This window comes from Aulostomus chinensis, chromosome 16, assembly GCF_037954235.1.
Source record: "Aulostomus chinensis isolate RoL2024-O1b breed Wild chromosome 16, RoL_Achi_v1.0, whole genome shotgun sequence".
NCBI lineage: Eukaryota > Metazoa > Chordata > Actinopteri > Syngnathiformes > Aulostomidae > Aulostomus > Aulostomus chinensis.
The window spans coordinates 7,229,830-7,249,696 of NC_141335.1; the positions used below are offsets into that span (position 1 = coordinate 7,229,830).

A 19,867-nucleotide genomic window follows, 5' to 3' on the forward strand; every position below is an offset into this window, starting at 1 on the left:
TCTGTCTGTGTGTACTTTTAAACAGTGGCCTAATGTTCCTGTCAGTATAAGAGGAGTCGATGAATGGGACAAACCTTGCTCAGGAATAAGTACTCCCTTCCTGATAAGCTCTTCTCTTGTTTGTCTGGTTGAGATTTTTCTCTCCAAAACTGAAACATGAACAAGGTTGAGATCAAGGTGACAGCCTGATTGATTTGGGGAATTCAATACATTCAGATAGGCATTATTATTTGAAGGAATTCAACAGCTAAAATGCGGTCACCCTTCAAAGCAACACAGTGCAACTGTTTTGCCTTAAAATATCCTCTTCACACGATTTCCACTTTGGTCTGTTGACACTGTTGCTTTCCTTTCACACAGACTTCTTACCTTTGGAAAGATCCTGGAACTTGTCGCTAGTTTTCTTCTTCCTCCACTTCCAGGGTTTGAACAGTTTCCCCAGCGAGGATAGCTTGCCTCGCTGCTGCCGTGATGAAGGAGCATTCTGGGTATTGCTGGTGCTGTCCACCACCACGTCACAGCTGGCCAGTGATGCCGATTTATCCAACCCATCGACTAGAAGAAACACACGGATACAAAACACAAAAAATGATCATTTTTTTCATGTATAGAAATAATATTGATATATTTGATGATCTATGCAGTTATACAATGAAGCAACTCTTGTAAGAAAAAATTCAAATGGTGTGTGTGTGTGTGTGTGTGTGTGTGATTCCCCATCCCCCCTGTTGTTTAACTTCATGTCTCTGCTGAAACACTCAGGATTTTTGACTGTATGGAGTTAATTTTAGGTGACATTTCATTGAATCTTATAATTTGTGCCTGAAAATTCCTAAATAATTCACTCAAAGAAATGTTACAACTATGCTACTGTGCATGTGGAGTGTTCAGAGCCGTGAAATGAAGTTATAGGTTGTGGCTAGTTTGGTCACTTGGGGAGGGGCGTGAACAGCAGTTTACAGGATGTGCCGTAAATGACTGACTCTGTTCCTTTAATCTAATATAAATAATCTATGATATTTATTCGGTTTGTTCTTACCCACTCTCACTAGAGCTGCAACATTTAATTGATTAGTCGATCAAAAGAAAATTAAAACAAACTATTACTAATTAATCTTTTTTAGAAGTTTTCAGTCGAAAAATCAAGAGTTTTTAGCTTATGGACTGTTGATTGGTAAAAAGAAGCAATTAAAACATGTCCTGTTGGGCACTGGGGAATTGTCATAAATAAAAACATTCTAAATTTATTTTATATGGCCTTTACAATGAGACTGCACCTAACATTCTCCTTGGTTGGCAAAGGGGTGGAAACTGGAAAGCTTCTAGTAAATTTTTAGAGTTTCTATGGAAAGTTCAGCTTGGGAAGAAATATGAAAATACATGAGAGGTACAATATTAGAATTAATTGGATTGATTATGAGTGCCTTTGTCATTTCAGTGAAGGCTTTTGAGGCCACGCCCTCTTCATGCACTGAGCAATCTTCCATCACATACATAGATAAATGTCTGCCTTGTGCTAGCTAGTGTGTCCATCAACTGTAAAATACTTTTAAACATCAACGCGCAATTGAATTGTTAAAATGCACATCAGAAATGTTTCATGCATGTGTGAGGTAAATGTCATTAGGAAAAAAAACTTCCCCGATCTTCCCTGTATATTCCGGTTAATTCCCATGGAAAGTTTCCAACTTTGAATATTTCCATGATTTTGCAATATTTTTCCTGTACAGTGAGGACTAAACGGGTGGACTAAATCCGTTCATGATGGAAAAGACGTTCAAATACCAACTCAGCTCACGTGCCTTCAAACAACTACTGACAAGAGTGTAACAGAGGTTGGTTGAATCAGCAACACAGTGCAGTTTTGTTCTTTTTAAGAGGCTTAATCAGCAACCTAATCAGCATAAAAGTCTCTGAGATTTCAGACTACAACACTTTCTAAAATTATCAGGATGATTCAGATGTTCAGTCCATTTCGGTGAAGAAATCACACTTGATACACTCCAAAATGAATTGGAATATTTTCTCATATGCATTACAACCTTTCATTTAACAGGTGCCAAAATTAGATGTTTGTGTACACGTGGTGCTCGATAGGCCTTATAAGGTACGATGTTTGGTATATAAGCGATTGGTGGCCAGGAGAGAAGATTATAAAGGAGAGATGAACAATAGAATAAGGATGTAAATAATAACTGAAGTATCTTCCTTTAGCTTAGGCATCTACATCCCCTTACAGTACTGAATCCTGAGGCATGTGCCAAAAAATAAAACCTGCAAGCACATGCACAACATGGCAACAAAAACAAGAATGAAGACATGGAAAAGTACAGTAGAGAGCTCAGTATGTGCTCTCCCCTGATACCAATTTAATTCTCTCTCTCTGTCTAACACACACACACACAAACACACACACACTTCCTCTTCCTGTGCCGATATCAAATCACAACAATAGGTGCATTTCAGCAGCTTCTTTATGCTGCTAATGATGAGAAAATCAGTCACAGCAATTACCATCAACATTAGCTCGACAGACTATTGAACTTCTAGTGTGAACCAAACTGGCACAATGGATAGATTTACTACTAGGAGAGAGAGAGAGAGAGAGAGAGAGAGAGAGAGAGAGAGAGAGAGAGAGAGAGAAACTTAGAGACAATAACAATAGAGTTGAATAGGAATGAATCCTAAAACTTGGAAATAAGTCAATAGGATTTTTTTTATCAGTCTTTAGATAAAAACCTGGATGCTAGCTTAAGATAGCACATCCACTACCATTGATTTCACTAAGCTAACTAGCAGTCAGCTCACAGGGGAGAGAAGGTTATCGATCATCTTGTCAGGCTCTGGGGAGGATTACAAATCAGCCCATCTCCCAAAAAAAGTTGTCATGTTTCTTCGACTTTAAAGTCAAAACTGTTGTCTGTGACAAAAGTTAAAGGTCAAGGGTTGAGGCTATAAGAAACACTTAGCAAGAACCTGAATCTTTACATCTGCCTCACTATAATAAAAAGCCAGTCTAATGTACAGCATAATGACTTTACTCATACTTTTAACTTCCACCTTCACTGCTGACTCAGCACCCATTGTTCCACACTGGAGTTCACACTGAGGCATTTTATTCAAAAACAGATGACTCTCAACATCACGCCAAAGGGGTGAGTCAGGATTTGGATATAAAGCAGCAGTAGAAAAGTGTGTGTGTGTGTGTGTGTGTGTGTGTGTGTGTGTGTGTGTGTGTGTGTGTGTGTGTGAAAGTGTGGATTGCGCAACAGTCATCTGAATGAAGTAATCACACACAGGATTTATGAACTCAGAGAACTAAAAGAAGGGCTCCAGGTCATGTGGGTTGTTATATCAAAATATTACACATGACACTCTCATATCCTGAGAATAAGTAATCACACAACTTCTCTACCATCTGTTCAATCCAGTAGTATTTCACTTCATTGTATTATGGTATGGCATACTGTCTGGTACAAACATGTTTTAGTATGTACCGTCAAAGCCAGCTTGTGTGACTTTTTCAGAAGTTCCAGCGGGAACATGTGTTGAGCAGGAGGGGAAAGGGAGAGGCTTCCTTCCTTCACTGCAAGTCACCGGAGAGGGAAGAGCCAGACGTCATGAACAGAGGAAGAGGGATGGAGAGTGAGAAAGAAGCAAAGAGACGGGGGGGGAAAAAAACAGAAAACCAAGAGGAGGTGTTGGACGAGAGCGGAGGGAGGGGCGGCGCAGGGCACTAGCTGCAGTTTTAACACTTGGGTCATTTCTTCCAAATCTCTGGCCAATACAAGTAGGTCAGAGTCCGTGCAGCTAAACCCATGATACTCACAGGACTTGGAGGCTTGGTTAGATCAGGAGAAGCAGACGAAAAGTTGCGGCATAAAACAAAAAAACAATTTGAACTCAAATGCCGTTTTCTCTGGATTTTTCAAGTACAATCCAAGGTGACAAAAACTGCAGAACGCCCACCTCTTGTGTGGTGTTTCTGCGTTGCTGAGCACCGGAGCGGAAAAAACCTGATAAAAGCATTAACATTTTATACAGACACTCCATTGACGAATCTTTCTAAGCCTACTTCTCTCTCCCTGCTTCATTTTTTTTTCCAAAATAAAAACTTCATGTTCAACTAGAGAGCAGAAGAGAGCTCACACCTCCACCAAGGAGAGTATAAACAGAGTATAATCAAATTAACTGCAAAATTCCACCTAACTACAAAAGCTATGTGTTCAGAAGGTGATCCATGTCATCTCCAGGAGCATCGCTCTTCACCCTTTCATTAAAATACATGGCCACAACACATTTTATCATACGCTGGAATCAGTCTTTTGGGTTACGGATCCAGGATCTACAGGATCTACAGGATGAAAGAGCTACAGTTGGATGGCTGAAATCACTTTTTTCACATAATATAGTCTATCTGTCCACCAAAATACATCGAAAATGGAGAGAGCCTGCTGAAAAACAACAACAATTGAGTCACACACCGGTGATCCAATTAGCTAACAAAGATGGACCTCGTTTGATATCGAGGGAAAAGCCTGTTAGAGGACTTTTAGTTAACGATGAATGAGTGAATCCCTCTACAGCACTTAGTGATATAGATTCTGCATTGGAAGCACATTACAACATTATCACCTGACCTATAATGTTGCCACAATGAGCAGCATAGGTCTTTATGATACCCTCAGCTTCCTAAGAATGTTGCTCACAGTGAGGGCTCTTCTATACTTTACCTGCTGACGGCATCAAAACAAGGCCCGAGTTTGTTTTCATCTGGTTGGTTTGCTGTACGTCTCTGCATTGAAATATTCTCAGAATGAATAAGCCGCGAAAAGCAGGGTGAAAGGTCGTCTTGCAGGATCGTCTATACGTCTGATCTAGTTTTGTCTGCATTCATTCATTCACTCACCAGGCCCTTCAGTCTCACACTAGACTACCTTTTGCAGCAGAACTATTGAGTTTGTATCTTTATTGACACAAATGTCTTCCACCGTCTGCGCCACTATAAACTGTGAAATAATACTGAAGTGAAGAAGGACGATGACAACGAATAAGACGGTGACAATCACAAGTCTTCCGAGCTCATTTATCACCCGGGAGAAAAATTCTGGATCTAATTACAAAATCCTTTCTGCCACCATCAAATGTTTTTTTGGGGTGTTTTTTGTTCTAAACTGACGTGTTTTCTTCTTCAGTTAACGTGTCACATATCTGTAGACTACACGGATTGGCTCACCAAAGTGAAAGTTCACTTGAGACCTTGTAGTCTGGGGAATTTTAATTGAGAAATGAAACAGCTGACCCTCGGATCCAGAAAAATAACTGTGGACAATAGTTATGGTGTACTTTAGAGTGGAGCTCACCAGAAGTAATATAATAACAATAACAATAATCACAGGCCTATTAATACACACTGAAACACACACTGTTGCTTCTCTTTTTGTAAGGTAAAAATACCATTTAATTATGTTAGATCCCTAATTTGTACTTTAAAAAAAAATTAAATTCAGGCTGCAGTGCATCTTTCTAATGTTACTATTTTTGTTGGTTCTGATTGTTTCCAAAAAAAAAGTTACCAGCACCAGAAAAAAAGACAATGAAGAATTAAAAGTTTTTATACCATTTTGTGCTTAAATGGTTGCTTTTACCCCAAGCCAACCATTCATTTTTGGTTTTGGCCCTCCTCAGGTACAAAGTTTGGGTCCCCTTCGTCTACCAGGAGTCAGACAAATGAACCATGCAACTGTCAAACTTGACTTGGAGGCTTCTGACTCAATCCAGCATGCGTCAGCTACAACGGTTCTTGACTGTTAGCCTGCATCTGTCAAACTGGCTGCTAAAACCCACATTTACTGTTACGTTTCATTATTATCAGCAACAAAGCAGCATTTTTAAAACAGTTCCTGGGTTAGAAAAGCTCCTCTCCGTCTGTGTTTAGAACAATATCAGCCGGCGACATTTATAGAAAGCGAGAACGTGATGCACGCGAGTGTAAATAAGTTTTAAAACCGTTAGCCAGCTAGCATGAACGCGCTTCTTCCTCTGAGAGAAAAATTGCGACAGAAAAGTTGTGTGTGTGTGTGGGGGGGGAGTAGACTTCCTGAATAAAGATAGAATGTGTGTGAAGAGGAAGGAGGCTGCACGTACACACATATGTAGACACACACACACACACACACACACACACACTCACCGCTCGCAGTCTGGGACACGGCAGACACGGCGGTCTGACCCATATTCTGCTGCTCCGGAGCTCCGGACCGCACCGGGCTCCCTCACCCGCAATCACGGCCGTCTATCCCCGCATGAATCCAGCCCGGGAGCGCAGTTTGAGTTCATTTCCAACAAGTTTGTGATGGGTTGAGCCGCTGGAAAGTAAGTTCACTGACTGACTGACTGACTGACTCCTGGTTCGCTACTACGTTGTAACGTCCCCTCCCCTCCCCTCCCCTCCCTTCACCCACCTCCTCCTCCCTCCCTCCTCTCGCTAACACATAAATGCCTCTCATTCCTCTATGCAGATTAGAGGCGCTGCTGGGGTCAAAGGTGAAGGGTCTGACACCTTCAGCCACCACTTTACTGGCTAAGACAAGAAGGCTGACAGAGCGGGAAAGCTTCAAGTAAACCAAAAATAGTCCCATATTACCGATGGTAGGATGTGGTATTGATCAGGAGCAACAATTATTGATGGGTGCAGACACACCTGCACATATCCCAGGCACACAAATAGACCCATAAACAGAGAGGTGAGAGGGGATAATGGTTGTGTAGTGCTGAAATAATGTTTGAGTTGCAACTTGAATATAAATCCTCAATTTAACTATTGGGCTGGACTTAGAAATCATTCACACTGGGACTTTTTCCTTGAAACTGTTCCATAATTATTAAATGATACGTCTTGTTACTTTATGGTCGTCTGTATCATTATGGCTTTTACATCTACTTGAACATCCATCCATCCATCCATCCATCCATTGTCTTCCGCTTATTCCTATTGAGGGTCTACTTGAACATATTTTTTTGATTATTTTATTTAAATTTCCTCATATTCATTTTTTCTATTAACTAACGGTATTATCGTACTTTTTTTTTTTTTTTTTTTTTACAGTTCTTTAAATTTATATTGGATGCTGGATTGAATATGCTCTGATGCTCTTTTTAAACTATCAATGAATTTCCCTGACTGTGGGATTAACAAAGGATTATCTTATCTTGTTTTATCTTATCTTAACTGGCGCTGGCAACCCACCAAACACCTTGCATCCAAAACTCTGCCGTATGTTACGCTCACGCCTTTTCATGCCTGTGTGAAGCACTTCGAATTGCTTTGTCATCAAAGGTTGCCCACGATAAAAGGAAGCAAATAAAATGAAGTCACATCAGTATCTGGGAATTACACGATTTAATCATAAACATGAACACAGAACCAAAAGTCTTTTCAGTTTATGTTGTTGTCAAAATCAGTTGTTTCAAATCAGGGTAGAACAGTCTGGCATTCATTAAATTTCCACATTAGAGTGCAACAGCATCCTGAATATGCTAGTGCTCACGTAACCCTGCTTTAGCGGTTAGATAAATATCAAATATTCATATATATTAAAACATTTATGCCTTCATTTTATGGTTTTATTTTAAGTTAACTCGCCGAGATCCTCAGAGTAACACGGGCCACATGTTAGGCATTTCCTACAGAACTAAAATTAGAAAATCATGGCTGATGATTCTTGGGAATTAACAGACTCCTGCATGGTAGAATATTTTTGGCTTACAGTCAGTAATGAATAAATGAGTATAGTCTGGACAGTGTCTGCAGAGGAGGCTCGCCCCCCAACTGATTTATTTTTGCAGAGAGAGATGGCAGTTGACCCTGAAAAAAGCTCTGAAGGGGTTGAAAGGGGGGCAAAGATGGAACTCTGTCATGGTTTGTCAGCTTTGCCATTTTAATCCTTTGATAGTAGGACACAGAAATAATATCTGGTTAATATTAGCCTCATGAGCTCACCCCGCCTCCCACCGAGGAATACGGTCAACTCGAGTGTAGTGTGTGTGTGTGTGTGTGTGTGTGTGTGTGTGTGTGAGTGAGCGTATATATGTGTGAGAGAGAGAAACAGAGAGAGAGAGAGAGTGTTATCTGTCATCACTGTCAACACAGTGTCAGTTGAGACCTTGCAGTTCTCAGGGTGACAGAACTGAGCGAGCAGACAGACCTGACTCGCTCTCTCAATATTGATGTGGTGAATGGGTTGAGAGGATTTTCCATTAGGACCAACACTGCCATCTAGTGTTAGGAAGCCAGACCTGTACTACCAAATTAGACCGAGTCTTGCATTATGCAGTTGTTTCAAAATCCATGATCCACCCCTTCTTTGAGATGTATGTAACAGACGTGTATATAATCACATTTGGCTCCCAGTCGATAAATGTATTAAGATGTTTTTCGCACTTAGAAATGTTTTCTTTTTTACAATTTTTTTTTTTTCATCTTGAGTATAAGTGTGATTACCTGCCAGCACATAGTGGCTCCACATGACATGTCACGTGTGTATGTAACTGCCATAAAGATCCCCTCCACAAAAAAATAGTCTAAGAAATCCTAAAATGTCTGGCATGCAGTTTTTTTTTCCCCAGAAAATAAATAAATAAAATTAATTTCACAAGTTTAAGTGTTAAGAAGTCTCCTACTGATGTGTGAACTCCGGACAGTGTTTGTGCACTGAATACTGTCACAAACCATGCTGGTATATTAGATTTTCAATTCGAAAATTAAAAATTGTACTCATTTCATGTCAGTGTCAAACTCTCTGCATATTACACCCAGTGAAGCTCGACCATTTCTTTTTTTTTAACTTGTAAGTATTTGAGATAAAATTTGAATACACTTTATAGAGGGTTTGTTTCAATTAGTGTAGTTCAACACACTCATACATGGGAAATGCAAAAGTGTAATTGTTGTTAGTGATGTTCTTGCAGAAATAAATCACTGAGACAGGAAGGGAAAAATAGAAGCAGGACACAGGGAGGTACTTAGAGGGGAAAGTCACAGCGTTGGCATCGGGGAAGCGAAGTCACGACTCCACGTATCAGCGATGCATGTCGAAGGCCACTTGTGTAGTAAAGAGATGACAAGCAGAGTGGCGGACAAAGCTGTGAAGATAAGGTGAATCAAAGAAGTCTACAGGTGCTCCAGCACCAGACTCATTTGTCATTCATAAGAAGCTCATATAATGGATCCGGCATATTATCACAGACCCGGGGGAGTGTTTACTAGGGGATCGATCAGTGCATCGCCAAATGCCAGAGCAATTTCACTTCACTTCACTTATTAAAAATTCCATGCTATCAGATTGTGATAAAAACATTCTGTTCAAACGATGAAGTGTCTAAGATATCAGTAATCACAAAACCTGCATATTTCCTTAATAGTTCACATTGTTTTTACCTCAAAAACATTTGCAGTGGCTCTTGTGATGGCTGTGATGATGATGTGATAACAGGTCCACGAGGGTATCGCACACACGCCGATGCCCCCGCGTTGGGATCTTATCTGACCCTGTTAGACTGAATGTAGTGTGGACCAGATTCTGCTCCTCTTACAGCCAAAACACACAAAAACCACCCACTTCTACAAAACTCCTTCAGAGCTGCCAGTGACATTATACAAATATTGACATGGGCTCAGTAGTGAAAATGAAAAAAACTAAACAAAACACAACTGCTGGTAAATCTTTTTTATTCAGTGTAGCACTACTGACTGTACACAAGTCAATATAGTTTTACCCTACTGTGTTTCTTCAATTAAAAAATACAATAACATTATTTTAATGTGTGTGTGTGTGTGTGTGTGTGTGTGTGTGTGTGTGTGTGTGTGTGTGTGTGTGTGTGTGTGTGTGTGTGTTTTGGGAAGTTTTAAACTAGTATTGACCAATTTAGCCACTACAACCTCAAACAAATGCAGGAAAACTCTCATTCTGGATTAAGCTCAAATCAATTAACTGTTTGTTGTTCTGTTTTTTTTTTAATTTGTCCAAGGGCACAACTCCTAAAGTCGAAATCTGTTGTTTAGGAGGATTCTCAAAAACAAGTCCAGTTTGTGGATTATGTTGACACTTTTCAGGGACCGGGTCGTGTTCGTCCTGACACTAAATAACAGAGATCAACTGGGAGAATCTGACCTTTTCATTGACCGGAACAGCAAAAGGAAAAAGAGGAGACATGGTGGAGGAAAAGGCCTAGAAGAAGGGAGTCATCAAATATTAAGTAGTAGCCTCAGCAGAACAAGGGGGTAATAATTGTTTAAGTGCTACCTTCAAGAGCCTCCCCCTCCCCTTCGTTTATTTATTAAACTCAGTTGCTTGCAGGCTACAGAGGATCCACACATCAACGTGAGCTAAAATAATTTTGTGCTTTTTTTGACAATCAAGTGATTTATTACCTCTAAAATGAAGGAGCACTTTCATTTTGTCGTACCTCTAGATACAGTAGATCTCTTTTCCTTGCATGCATGAATCGAAACTGGCTTAGGTGTGTGAAGTTAAACCCTCGGCTTTTGTCACTGAACATCTCTGAACAAGGATCATGATTCAGACCTCAGACTGTCATAACAGCCCAGTGTGACTCAGCAAGGAACAGGTTCTGTTATACAATCAAGATGAGCTGAGAGCATACGAACTCTAAAACACTCGCTTTGTCTGGCAAATAGTTGGTACTATATTGCATGTATTTATTCTTAATGACTTCTACTAAATGAACTGACCATTAAATTGCTGTGTCAGAGTGCAAGTATTGCATGATCATACATTATCCCAGCATCACATGCGGATATGAAAGCTCTGTTTTTTACGATGAGGAACAGAGTTCGTCCTGAACGCACCGGCGAAGTTAGAAACACTTGGATTATGTCACCAACCTACTTCCACTCTGACTAGACTTCCTTGCTTAGAGCTTTTGCAGTGTAGCCATCAAATATAAATTACTGACTGACATTTACTGTTCACGTTAAGTTGGCCAAAGCACAAATTGTAGCTGCAGCTTTGGCTGCAGATAATGATGTAAACCCAGACCGCCAGAAGCCCCTACCACAGTTTGAATCTTAGCAAAGGAAACATTCCGATTCCACAGCATGCTGAGTCCTTTGCACCTTTGAGTTCAACATTTTATAAAAACAGTGAACAGTACAGATATGTTACTGTTCGCGCTCGATGGCCAGCTAAGAACTCCTCAAGCATGGCATTACAAAACTGAGTCATTCTGCTAACATGATTACAGAAGAAGCAGAAATACAAATGGGGGACAATAAAATAAACATTTATAGAGGCAGATAGAAGTAGAAGCAAGGGTAAGGACACTGTGCTGGAGTGCATTCCGGTGCCCTCATCAAGAAATCTAGCTTGTATTTCACCAGGAAGCACCACATCTCGATTCATGGGACAACATTTTCAGTGCCTAGCTGCACGTCTTGTCCATAAATGACCTGGAACACCCTGAATGCCAAAAGAAGGCACAGCGGGAGAAAGGTGTCATAGATAATTAGCTGCCCACTTTATTTTGTTATACGCTGACTATTATAAACCCTCCATAATAAATCCTGTTCAGTGTTTTTTCAATGGGTTTACTTTTGAGCCATCAGATGTACAAGCATACCAGTGGCTAAAAACATCCATCCCTGTAGTTTTTTCCCCCCCTACCCTCTTCATTCTTCCCCTTTAGTAGTGAGGAAGCGACTTGTGCTGGGCGGAACTAAGTGATTCTGAATGAATCTTTTTAGTGTCTGATATATTCGGGGTCCGCTTCTCAAACATACTGCCATGAATCGGGCTCTCCCAGTTTACTTCACATTACACGCGCCCGCAAGCTGTTGGTGAGAGATTGCATAAAGAATTTATCATATTTTTTTTCAATCTAGAGCATAAAAAAGCATGACAAATTGCTGTAGTTACTGTACTGAGCATATACAGCATGCCTATTTACAAGTAGAATGTATAATTAATGTATTAGAATTAATAATTCATCACTATTAGAGAATTTAACACCACATTTTACCTCAAAAAGGTCACAAAAGGTTTCATATGTTTTTCAGCTTTGAAAACAGTTGGTCTGCCTATCACCAGAAGTTACCTCATAATATTACCTGCACAGTCTTGCAGTGATACAGAAGTGGTTACTGTCATTTCTTTTCCTCTTCCCATCTGCCAGCCGGCTTCTCTGAAACCTGATCCCCTGTTTGTTGTATTCTGTTTGGCACAACCCATAAGCTGCCATCATTGCTAAAATGTTGCCTGTATAAATCAATAGCTGACATCCTGCCAGACAGGCAGCCGGAGAGCTCGGGAGAAAGCAGGAGAGGACAGAACGAGATAAAATGATGATAGTGTGTGTGTGTGTGTGTGTGTGTGGGGGGGGTGTTTGATAATGAATAAAGGCCACGGCTGCAGGAAAATCTAATCGCAACAGAAGCTCACGGACTATGTTTCATAAGGAAAACGCAGGCTATATGCATCAGAGGTGATGTGAGGCTATAAGAAGACAGTGAACTGAGAGCGTAAACAAGCCTAGCAGCATTTCTTTCCGTACTTTGATATTATAACTATATAAGGCCATATCTGATGGGGAAAAAAAACTCACTGGAAAACCACTGTCCATTGCAAAAACAGCTGTCAGTCTTGTTTGCTTAGTCGTAGCATGAGGCTATTAGTCACAACCTTATTACTTGAATGGAGGCTCGATATGGTTTGTTTTAAAGTATAGCCACCGGTTGATGATAGCCGCTTTGGCCTGAGTCCAGCTATCGCTCTTACTGAGGTCTGTTTTACACAAGTGTGGCATAAGAGGTCTGAGGCCCCACACCTCATGTTAGCCTGGGGTTGTTCAATGAATCATTACATTAACATGAGGACAATTCTTGTTCAAAATTCTTGTTGTTGTGTGTAAGATGAAAGTATTCACTTGTAAAACAAGTAGATCAATGTGTCAAACTGGAAGTATGTTGTTTTAGCAGGGCGAGTCCCATAACAAGCCATGGTGTCTTAGAGGGGACAAAGCAAGATAAAAGATGGATCCCCTACTCTCCTCCGTGAGTGCATGAGGGAGCTGAAACCCATAGTGACTGTCTGACTGCTAGTTAGCTTAGCACAATGGACAGTGGATGGGAGAGCTCTTTCAAAAATCATCAAATGGATGAGATTCAGGATCTATATTTGTCCATAATTAATCATCCTCACTTATGTCAGCTCTTCAAAGAACATTTTGATTTTTTTGGTTGTAATTTTGAGGTGTCGCGTCAAATACTGAACCCAGTCAGGAAGGAGGTTCTGACTATATATTTGATCGTAGAATTACAATATCTTGAAAGTTTAGTCATTTCACGAACAGGTGACAGAGAAAAGGATCTTTCCACAGGTTCACAGAGAAACGTTGTTACGACTTTTGCTTCCTCTAGATAGTCAAGTTTGATCGTCTTCTCTGCGTTCCATTTAGGAGAAAAGCGTGTTTGATGGCTTTCGACGGAGGAATGCTAACATTTCCCAGTCACTGCGATTCATTGTGCAAGGCTAACTAGCGCCCAGCCAATCTCTGTAGGTCTCAGCTCCCTGATGCATGTAAAATAAGGCAAAAAAATAAAGATGGCACAAAAGCTGGTTTCTCAAAAAGTTAGTTTGTTCCTTTAAAGTTTTCAAATTGCATGCTGAAATAATAAAATTCCTTTCGTCAAATGACAAAATGCAAATATGCACATTCACTCCAACAAAAATATGACAACTCTGCCTGACTGTACATCCAACAGCACAGATCATTAATTTCATGCTCACTCAACATATAAGTACACTCACAGATGCTGCTTTGCCTTGCAAAACACAGGTTCAGCGATTCACAACAGTGATAATTTGCCGTGTACCCACTCAGTAACCACATCCCTGTCAACACATACACAAAGGAACACAGATAAAAGGTTTTGTTGTTTAAAGTAACCCAAAGACAATGCCTGAGAAAAAAAGCTGCAGATAAGCCAAAAACTCTGTCTCGCTTTAATGATTAACAAATGGCAACAGGAGCTTTTTCTCACTGTAATAAGCATCTGCAAACAGTCATTAAACTCTATTAGATAACACGGGCCCGATATAGGCCGCCTGCGTCCTTTGACTGAGTGTGACAACAATCAACGTATGACATTTATTTCAATACACCCAAGATGGCCACCAGCCAAACCCACCTGGAATAACTGACTTGGCAGCACACTTTCTTTATAACTTGACAATGAATGTACTGCCATTCGATGTGGTTTTATTTGAAACAATTGCTATTGCTAAATATTGCTATAAATGCTATATGGCAACTGTGGGAAGACTGACAGAGCCAGTAATTGCTCTTAAAGTACAGTGCACAATCACCATTGAGTCATCAGCATAACTGGACCTCACTATCTACCAGAAGCCTGGTTAAGTGAGGGTACAGCCTTAATGTTATTGCATTAGCATCTTATAAATATTGCAGACAGTGTATTTGCACTTGTATATAATTGATGTCAGTGATACCGATAAATGTTGCATACTGGACTAAAGGACTAAAACGATGATAGCCACCATTTAAATATCAAACACTGGTCAGACGCTCTAAAAGATACTATTTATTTTAAAAATGCATTCTTACCCCATCTATTTTAAAAGGGTTTTTACTAGAATTTTCTTTACAAACCTAATTTCAAAGCAACAACTAATAATCATAAGGCTTATAGATTTAACATGTAAAGCAATAACTAGCTAACAGGTGACTCCCAAAGCTAAAAATGGATTGTAAAGAATCTCTAGACATGTAAAGTAAATGAGACAGAGAACGAGATAGAGAGACAGAGAACCAAACAGTAGGAAGTAACAGAGAGAACTCACCATCATGTTCCATGACTTGACCCAGGGATTATTATCAGCAGTGTGAGTTGATCCTTGCCTCTTCCCGACACACCACCTCTCTGCCTCCCTCCCTCCCTCCCTCCTTCCCTCCCTCCGCCCTCTCTCACTGTTTCCCTTCTTCTCCTCCTCCCTCTCTCGCTGCTTCATTGCTTTGCCCTCCCTCCCTCGATGTTCCTCCGCTGTCTTGCCACTCCCTCCTACCAACCCCTCGCTCCAATAAAGAGCATTAAAACTTAATGTTTGTTTCCATCTCAGTTCCTCCTTCACCCTCTCAATCTGTGTCTGCATTTATAGCTCCATTTCCCTGACTGTCAAGCTTCTCCCTCCTGTGTTGAGGTCCCACGGTGACGTAAGACATGAGGAGAGGATGCAGATCAGGAGTTAAGGATGGAAGTATTGAAGGGAATTAAAGGGGATGCAGCATGGAAGCATAGGAAGTGTGTTTCCCTGTTGTACTTTTATTACAGAGGAACAAAAGTATATATATATATATATATAAACATTCCCCAACATTGTAAATACTACGGAAACTGAGCGTAAGCATACATGTTCTCCTTTTTTAACGTATTCCTTCGAAATCTAGATGAAATGACTTTTGTCTCAAGATAAATAAACTCATTTTCTTGTGACATTGCATTCATTTAACATGCTATCTCAAGAAAACAAAAGGCTAGCTTCCTCCAAATAATGAGATAATTAACCAGTTGTGTGGGTTTTCATCTCATCTCGACAACAGGTCACCTTTAAGCTTTTTTTTTAAAATTCAATAACTCACTCGTTATCTCAAGATAATGGCATTAAAAAGTCCATATGAGCACATCCACTATCACCTTCCATTCACTGACCATACAGACCTGAGGAGGGAAACGGCGCCACAGCCACTGTACGGTGATAAAAATAATGCTGATATCAAACCCACAGACATAAACAGTAACGCTCACAATGCTACATAGATCAATACACATAAAATCAGAGATAGATACATGACGAAAAGGACTCAGAGATGGGCAGACGGCCAATCTCTTACTTTGTTCTTGTTCACACACACGCAAACACACATTTGTGGTTGCTCAACTACCACGAATAGCCACTCAACACATTGAATATGTCATCTGTACGCCAGCAAAGGTGTGATACTGGAAACTCATTGTTTTGCATCGAATGAATCATAATTGCTGCTGCGTGTCCCCTTCAAATACACCCCCACCCACACACACACACACACACACACACACCCAAGCGCAAAGTTTGTTTTTAATTTCCTTTAACACAACATTCTTGTTTACATGAGCCAATGCAAACAAGAGCAATAATATAATATGCAATAATGACCATGCCACCATCAGGTTATTGACTATATAATAACTGCTGTTGTTATGCCACATGCTCCCCTCTTCTCTGGTCAATATTACTAATATGTGCATGCTAGTTCTTTTTATTTTTGAATTTCCTTTCATGACTCTTGCCCGATTCCCCGCGATTGCGCAACACCCCAAAATCTTCAAATACATTTTATATTTCCACTATGCCAGAAGTGTCATTAGAGGTTGTAAAGAGTAACTTCAGCATCCTGTTCATGTGCTGCTGAGGCATTTTAAAAAAATATTAATAGAGTTAAACGGCTTAGTTAGTAACCGCTTCGAGTTACTAACAGGCAGATGGAAGGGGAGGGAAACGGAGTGAGTGAGACTTATGATGCAGTCCATTGAAACAGCTCACAATGAGCGAGAAGAGAAACAATTGTCTCATGGTGTCCAACAACACCCTCCCACACGAGGCGGTGAGAGAAAGAAACAATAATTCAAAGTCGATTGAAAACAGAAACACGCCTCACAAAGTCGGTCCAATCGGTCTTTTGTCACCGTCGTGTGCATGAACAAGTAGAGGACCAAACATTTAAGAGTGACACTATGATTATTAGAGAGAGAACAGCAAGACAGTCCATTTTTAATGTTCAAATCAAAAGATTTCAGGGATTTTTAATTATGCTCTTTGTAAATTGATTTCTTGTTATTAAGGGGCAGAGAAAATAAGATTTCTCTTCTTTCTGCTTCCTTTCATTCAAGATTTGGAAACTTTTGTTATTTCCATTACATTGTTCTATTTTTCTTTTTTGTCAATGAAAGAAATCATGAAATGAAAGAATAAATAGGCTCTTTTCACAGCAGCTATTTCAATATGTGATTTATAATTTGACAGACATTATAACCATAGACTTGATAAACGCTAGAATTTGTGGCTTAATATTTCATTATAAGCAAATTTAGAGGAACATGTCAACTTTTTGAGAAATTCACCTATTTGCTATCCTCCCCTGGGCGAGACAAGAAGACAGATACCCTTCTCTCCTCAGTGAGTGTAGATCAGGGAGCTGAGACCCACGAAGACCAGCTGCTTGTTAGCTTAGCATAATGAAGGGTTAGCACACGGTATCCATCTTTTTGCCTGGCTCCAGAGGCAATGGCACAAGTGGATTTCTCCCAGAATTGGTGTGTTCCTTTAAAAGCTCTTTGAAAGTAAATATATAGATGTGTGTGTGTGTGTGTATATATATATATATAAATATATATGTGTGTGTGTGTGTTAATAAATTCTCTGTACCCTTCACTAGAGACATGTAATTCAGCAAGAGCTGCAGAAAACAAGGCCCTTAATGACAAAGCGGTCATTAACTCTACGTTTTTGGGTATATCATGGCTGATAGAAGAGCTACAACAGTAATTGAAAATAGACTGTGTGGGCAGAGAAGCTGCTCTCCACGTTATAGAACCAGTACATTTTAACAAGTGGTTATTTTAGACTAAAAAAGGTCTGTAATCAATGTTATTTCGAGAGGAGCATTGCAGCAAGCTGACACTCCTCTCGTATCCTCTTCTTTTCTCCTGCCTCTCCATCTGTCCTCTCCACCTCCCTAATCATCCTGTCCTCGCATCCTTCACAGCCTCCATCCTCTTTTTGCTGTTTTGATAATGTTCCCTTGTCTTGTCCCTGTCAGACTGTCTCCTTCAATCTTTTGGGGATTTTTTTTTGTGTGTGTCCCTTATTGTTCTCTTTTGACTCAGTATGCTTGACTGTGTTGTCTTCATTTCTCACCGCCTTCTGTTATTTTATCTCCTCTCAGAATCTTTTCGCTGCCTCTGTAATTAGAAAAGTGATACAGAGCCCATCTGGAGGACATCATGTTATGTACAATGAGCATCTCAGTCTCCACGTTTTTTGAATTAGGTTGGTTTTTTTTTGCAAAACCTGGACATTTGAGGACGAACTGAAGTGGTTTTGGCGGTCAAGGTCACTGAGACTGTGCTGACACACAACAGCAACACAGTATTTCTAGAGCATATTGTTTGTTGCTTAACTAATTATTGGACATTTATAGTTTAAAGGATTATGAATTTATTTGGATGCATATGAACCTAAAGCAACTGTGCAGAGGGATTGATAGCAAATAGGAAATGAAATAGGATTTATGTCATCCAAGTGGACACTCATTTTTCAAACCATTATTATATTTCAGCACATTTGAAAAGAAATTTTTAGTCGTTCACTTTTTAGTTTGGGTGAATTTGAAGATTAAAGCTTCAACTGTGAATTTTGTTACAGTCCAACACTAAACTAGAATGAATGGATGAACGCACAAGTGATTTTTTTTTTCTGATGCAAATGCTCAGACGTACGGAGTTTCCCGTAGCACCTCGAACGATGTTATACTTGTGTGCGCCTCCTGTAGACTTTCAAATCGTAAAAGTCAGTGGGCGTCCTTTTCTTTTTTTCTAATGTTTTCTTAAAGTGATATAAAAGTCAACATAAATAAGAGAATCTCATCCCTCTCCTCAGCCGTTTATTCTGGTAATATTCCCCACAGGAGCACTTTGCTTCAGGCAAGAGAAGGTTCTCATCAGAAGGGACCTTGAAGTTGTTGTTGTTGTTGTTGTTGTTGTTGTTGTTGTTGTTGTTTTTAAAGAGGGCTGCAATTCATGTTTGGGTCATTATTATTATTATTATTATTATTATTATTATTGTTGTTGTTGTTATTATTATTATTGTTATTATTCTTTAGGACTGGCTTATTCTGAGCAAGGACATGTCTCCACCAGTAGAGAATTACTGCGGTGCCGGCCCTACTGTGGTGCTATATTCAGGTAGCAGATCAGCGATGGATTCATTTATGAGCCTGAGTTTCTCAGGACTAGAAATGAGAACTGGGCAGACATGAAACAAAGGAGAGTGAGTTTACGAACACAGAGAGGGAGGAGGCAGCCGAGCCAACCAGCCCCAGATGAAGATGACTTATTCATTCAGCAGTGGTTTTTGACCTTATGGAGGTTAACACAATCAGTAAAATAATCAAATGTATTCTTAATTTTAGGTATTGCTCAATAGATTTTACAGGACAATCCCTGTTTAGGAATTACTAGGACATATAATGATATATCCTCACACAAAAATTCAAAGTTACAAATATCTACACTTTGCTTTTTTGTCTGTGGGATTAAATTTAGTCTAGACTAAAGGTCCTGTGGTGTGCTAGGGCAACATTGTGCATGAGAACATTTCATGAATGAAGCCCAGTGTTCCTTGGGATCTTTGTAAAATGGTGGATTAGCTCCCTCTGTTGTTGGATTAACAAACTGTTCAGTTACGGGGGTACCACAAACGCAAAACAGGGGGATTTTGTGTGTGTGTGTGTGTGTCTGTGTGTGAATTTATTTCACCTGTCAAATCTATAATATCATTAAAATATATAACTGTTTATGTGAGGGGTGTATATATGAACACCACAGTTTCTTAAGACTATTTGTGGTCATTTGGGGACTAAAGGCAAGTAACTGCCACACTATTGAAACCATGAAACTTAAAAAAAAAAAAAAAAATCCAAATTGGCATGAAAGATAAACAACTCTAGTTTCCTAACCGCTCCAATCCGCCATCATTTCCTGTCATTACTACATAACCATAAACAGAACGCT

General features: G+C 39.9%; 1 protein-coding gene across 4 annotated transcripts in view; it reads right to left on the reverse strand.

Moving 5' to 3' along the window:
- phactr2 (phosphatase and actin regulator 2) overlaps positions 1-19,867 on the reverse strand; it is a 34,158-nt gene that overhangs the window by 12,940 nt on the left and 1,351 nt on the right. For 2 of the 4 annotated variants that reach the window (XM_086179689.1, XM_086179694.1), the window contains exons 2-3: positions 370-555; positions 75-149 (exon numbers count right to left, since the gene is read on the reverse strand). In XM_086179689.1, coding sequence (XP_086035815.1) covers positions 75-149; positions 370-555 — 261 coding nt within the window. Of the gene's footprint in view, positions 1-74; positions 150-369; positions 556-6,193; positions 6,425-14,879; positions 14,950-19,867 lie in introns of those variants that run through there. The other 2 variants (XM_086179691.1, XM_086179690.1) reach the window with 2 other exon arrangements.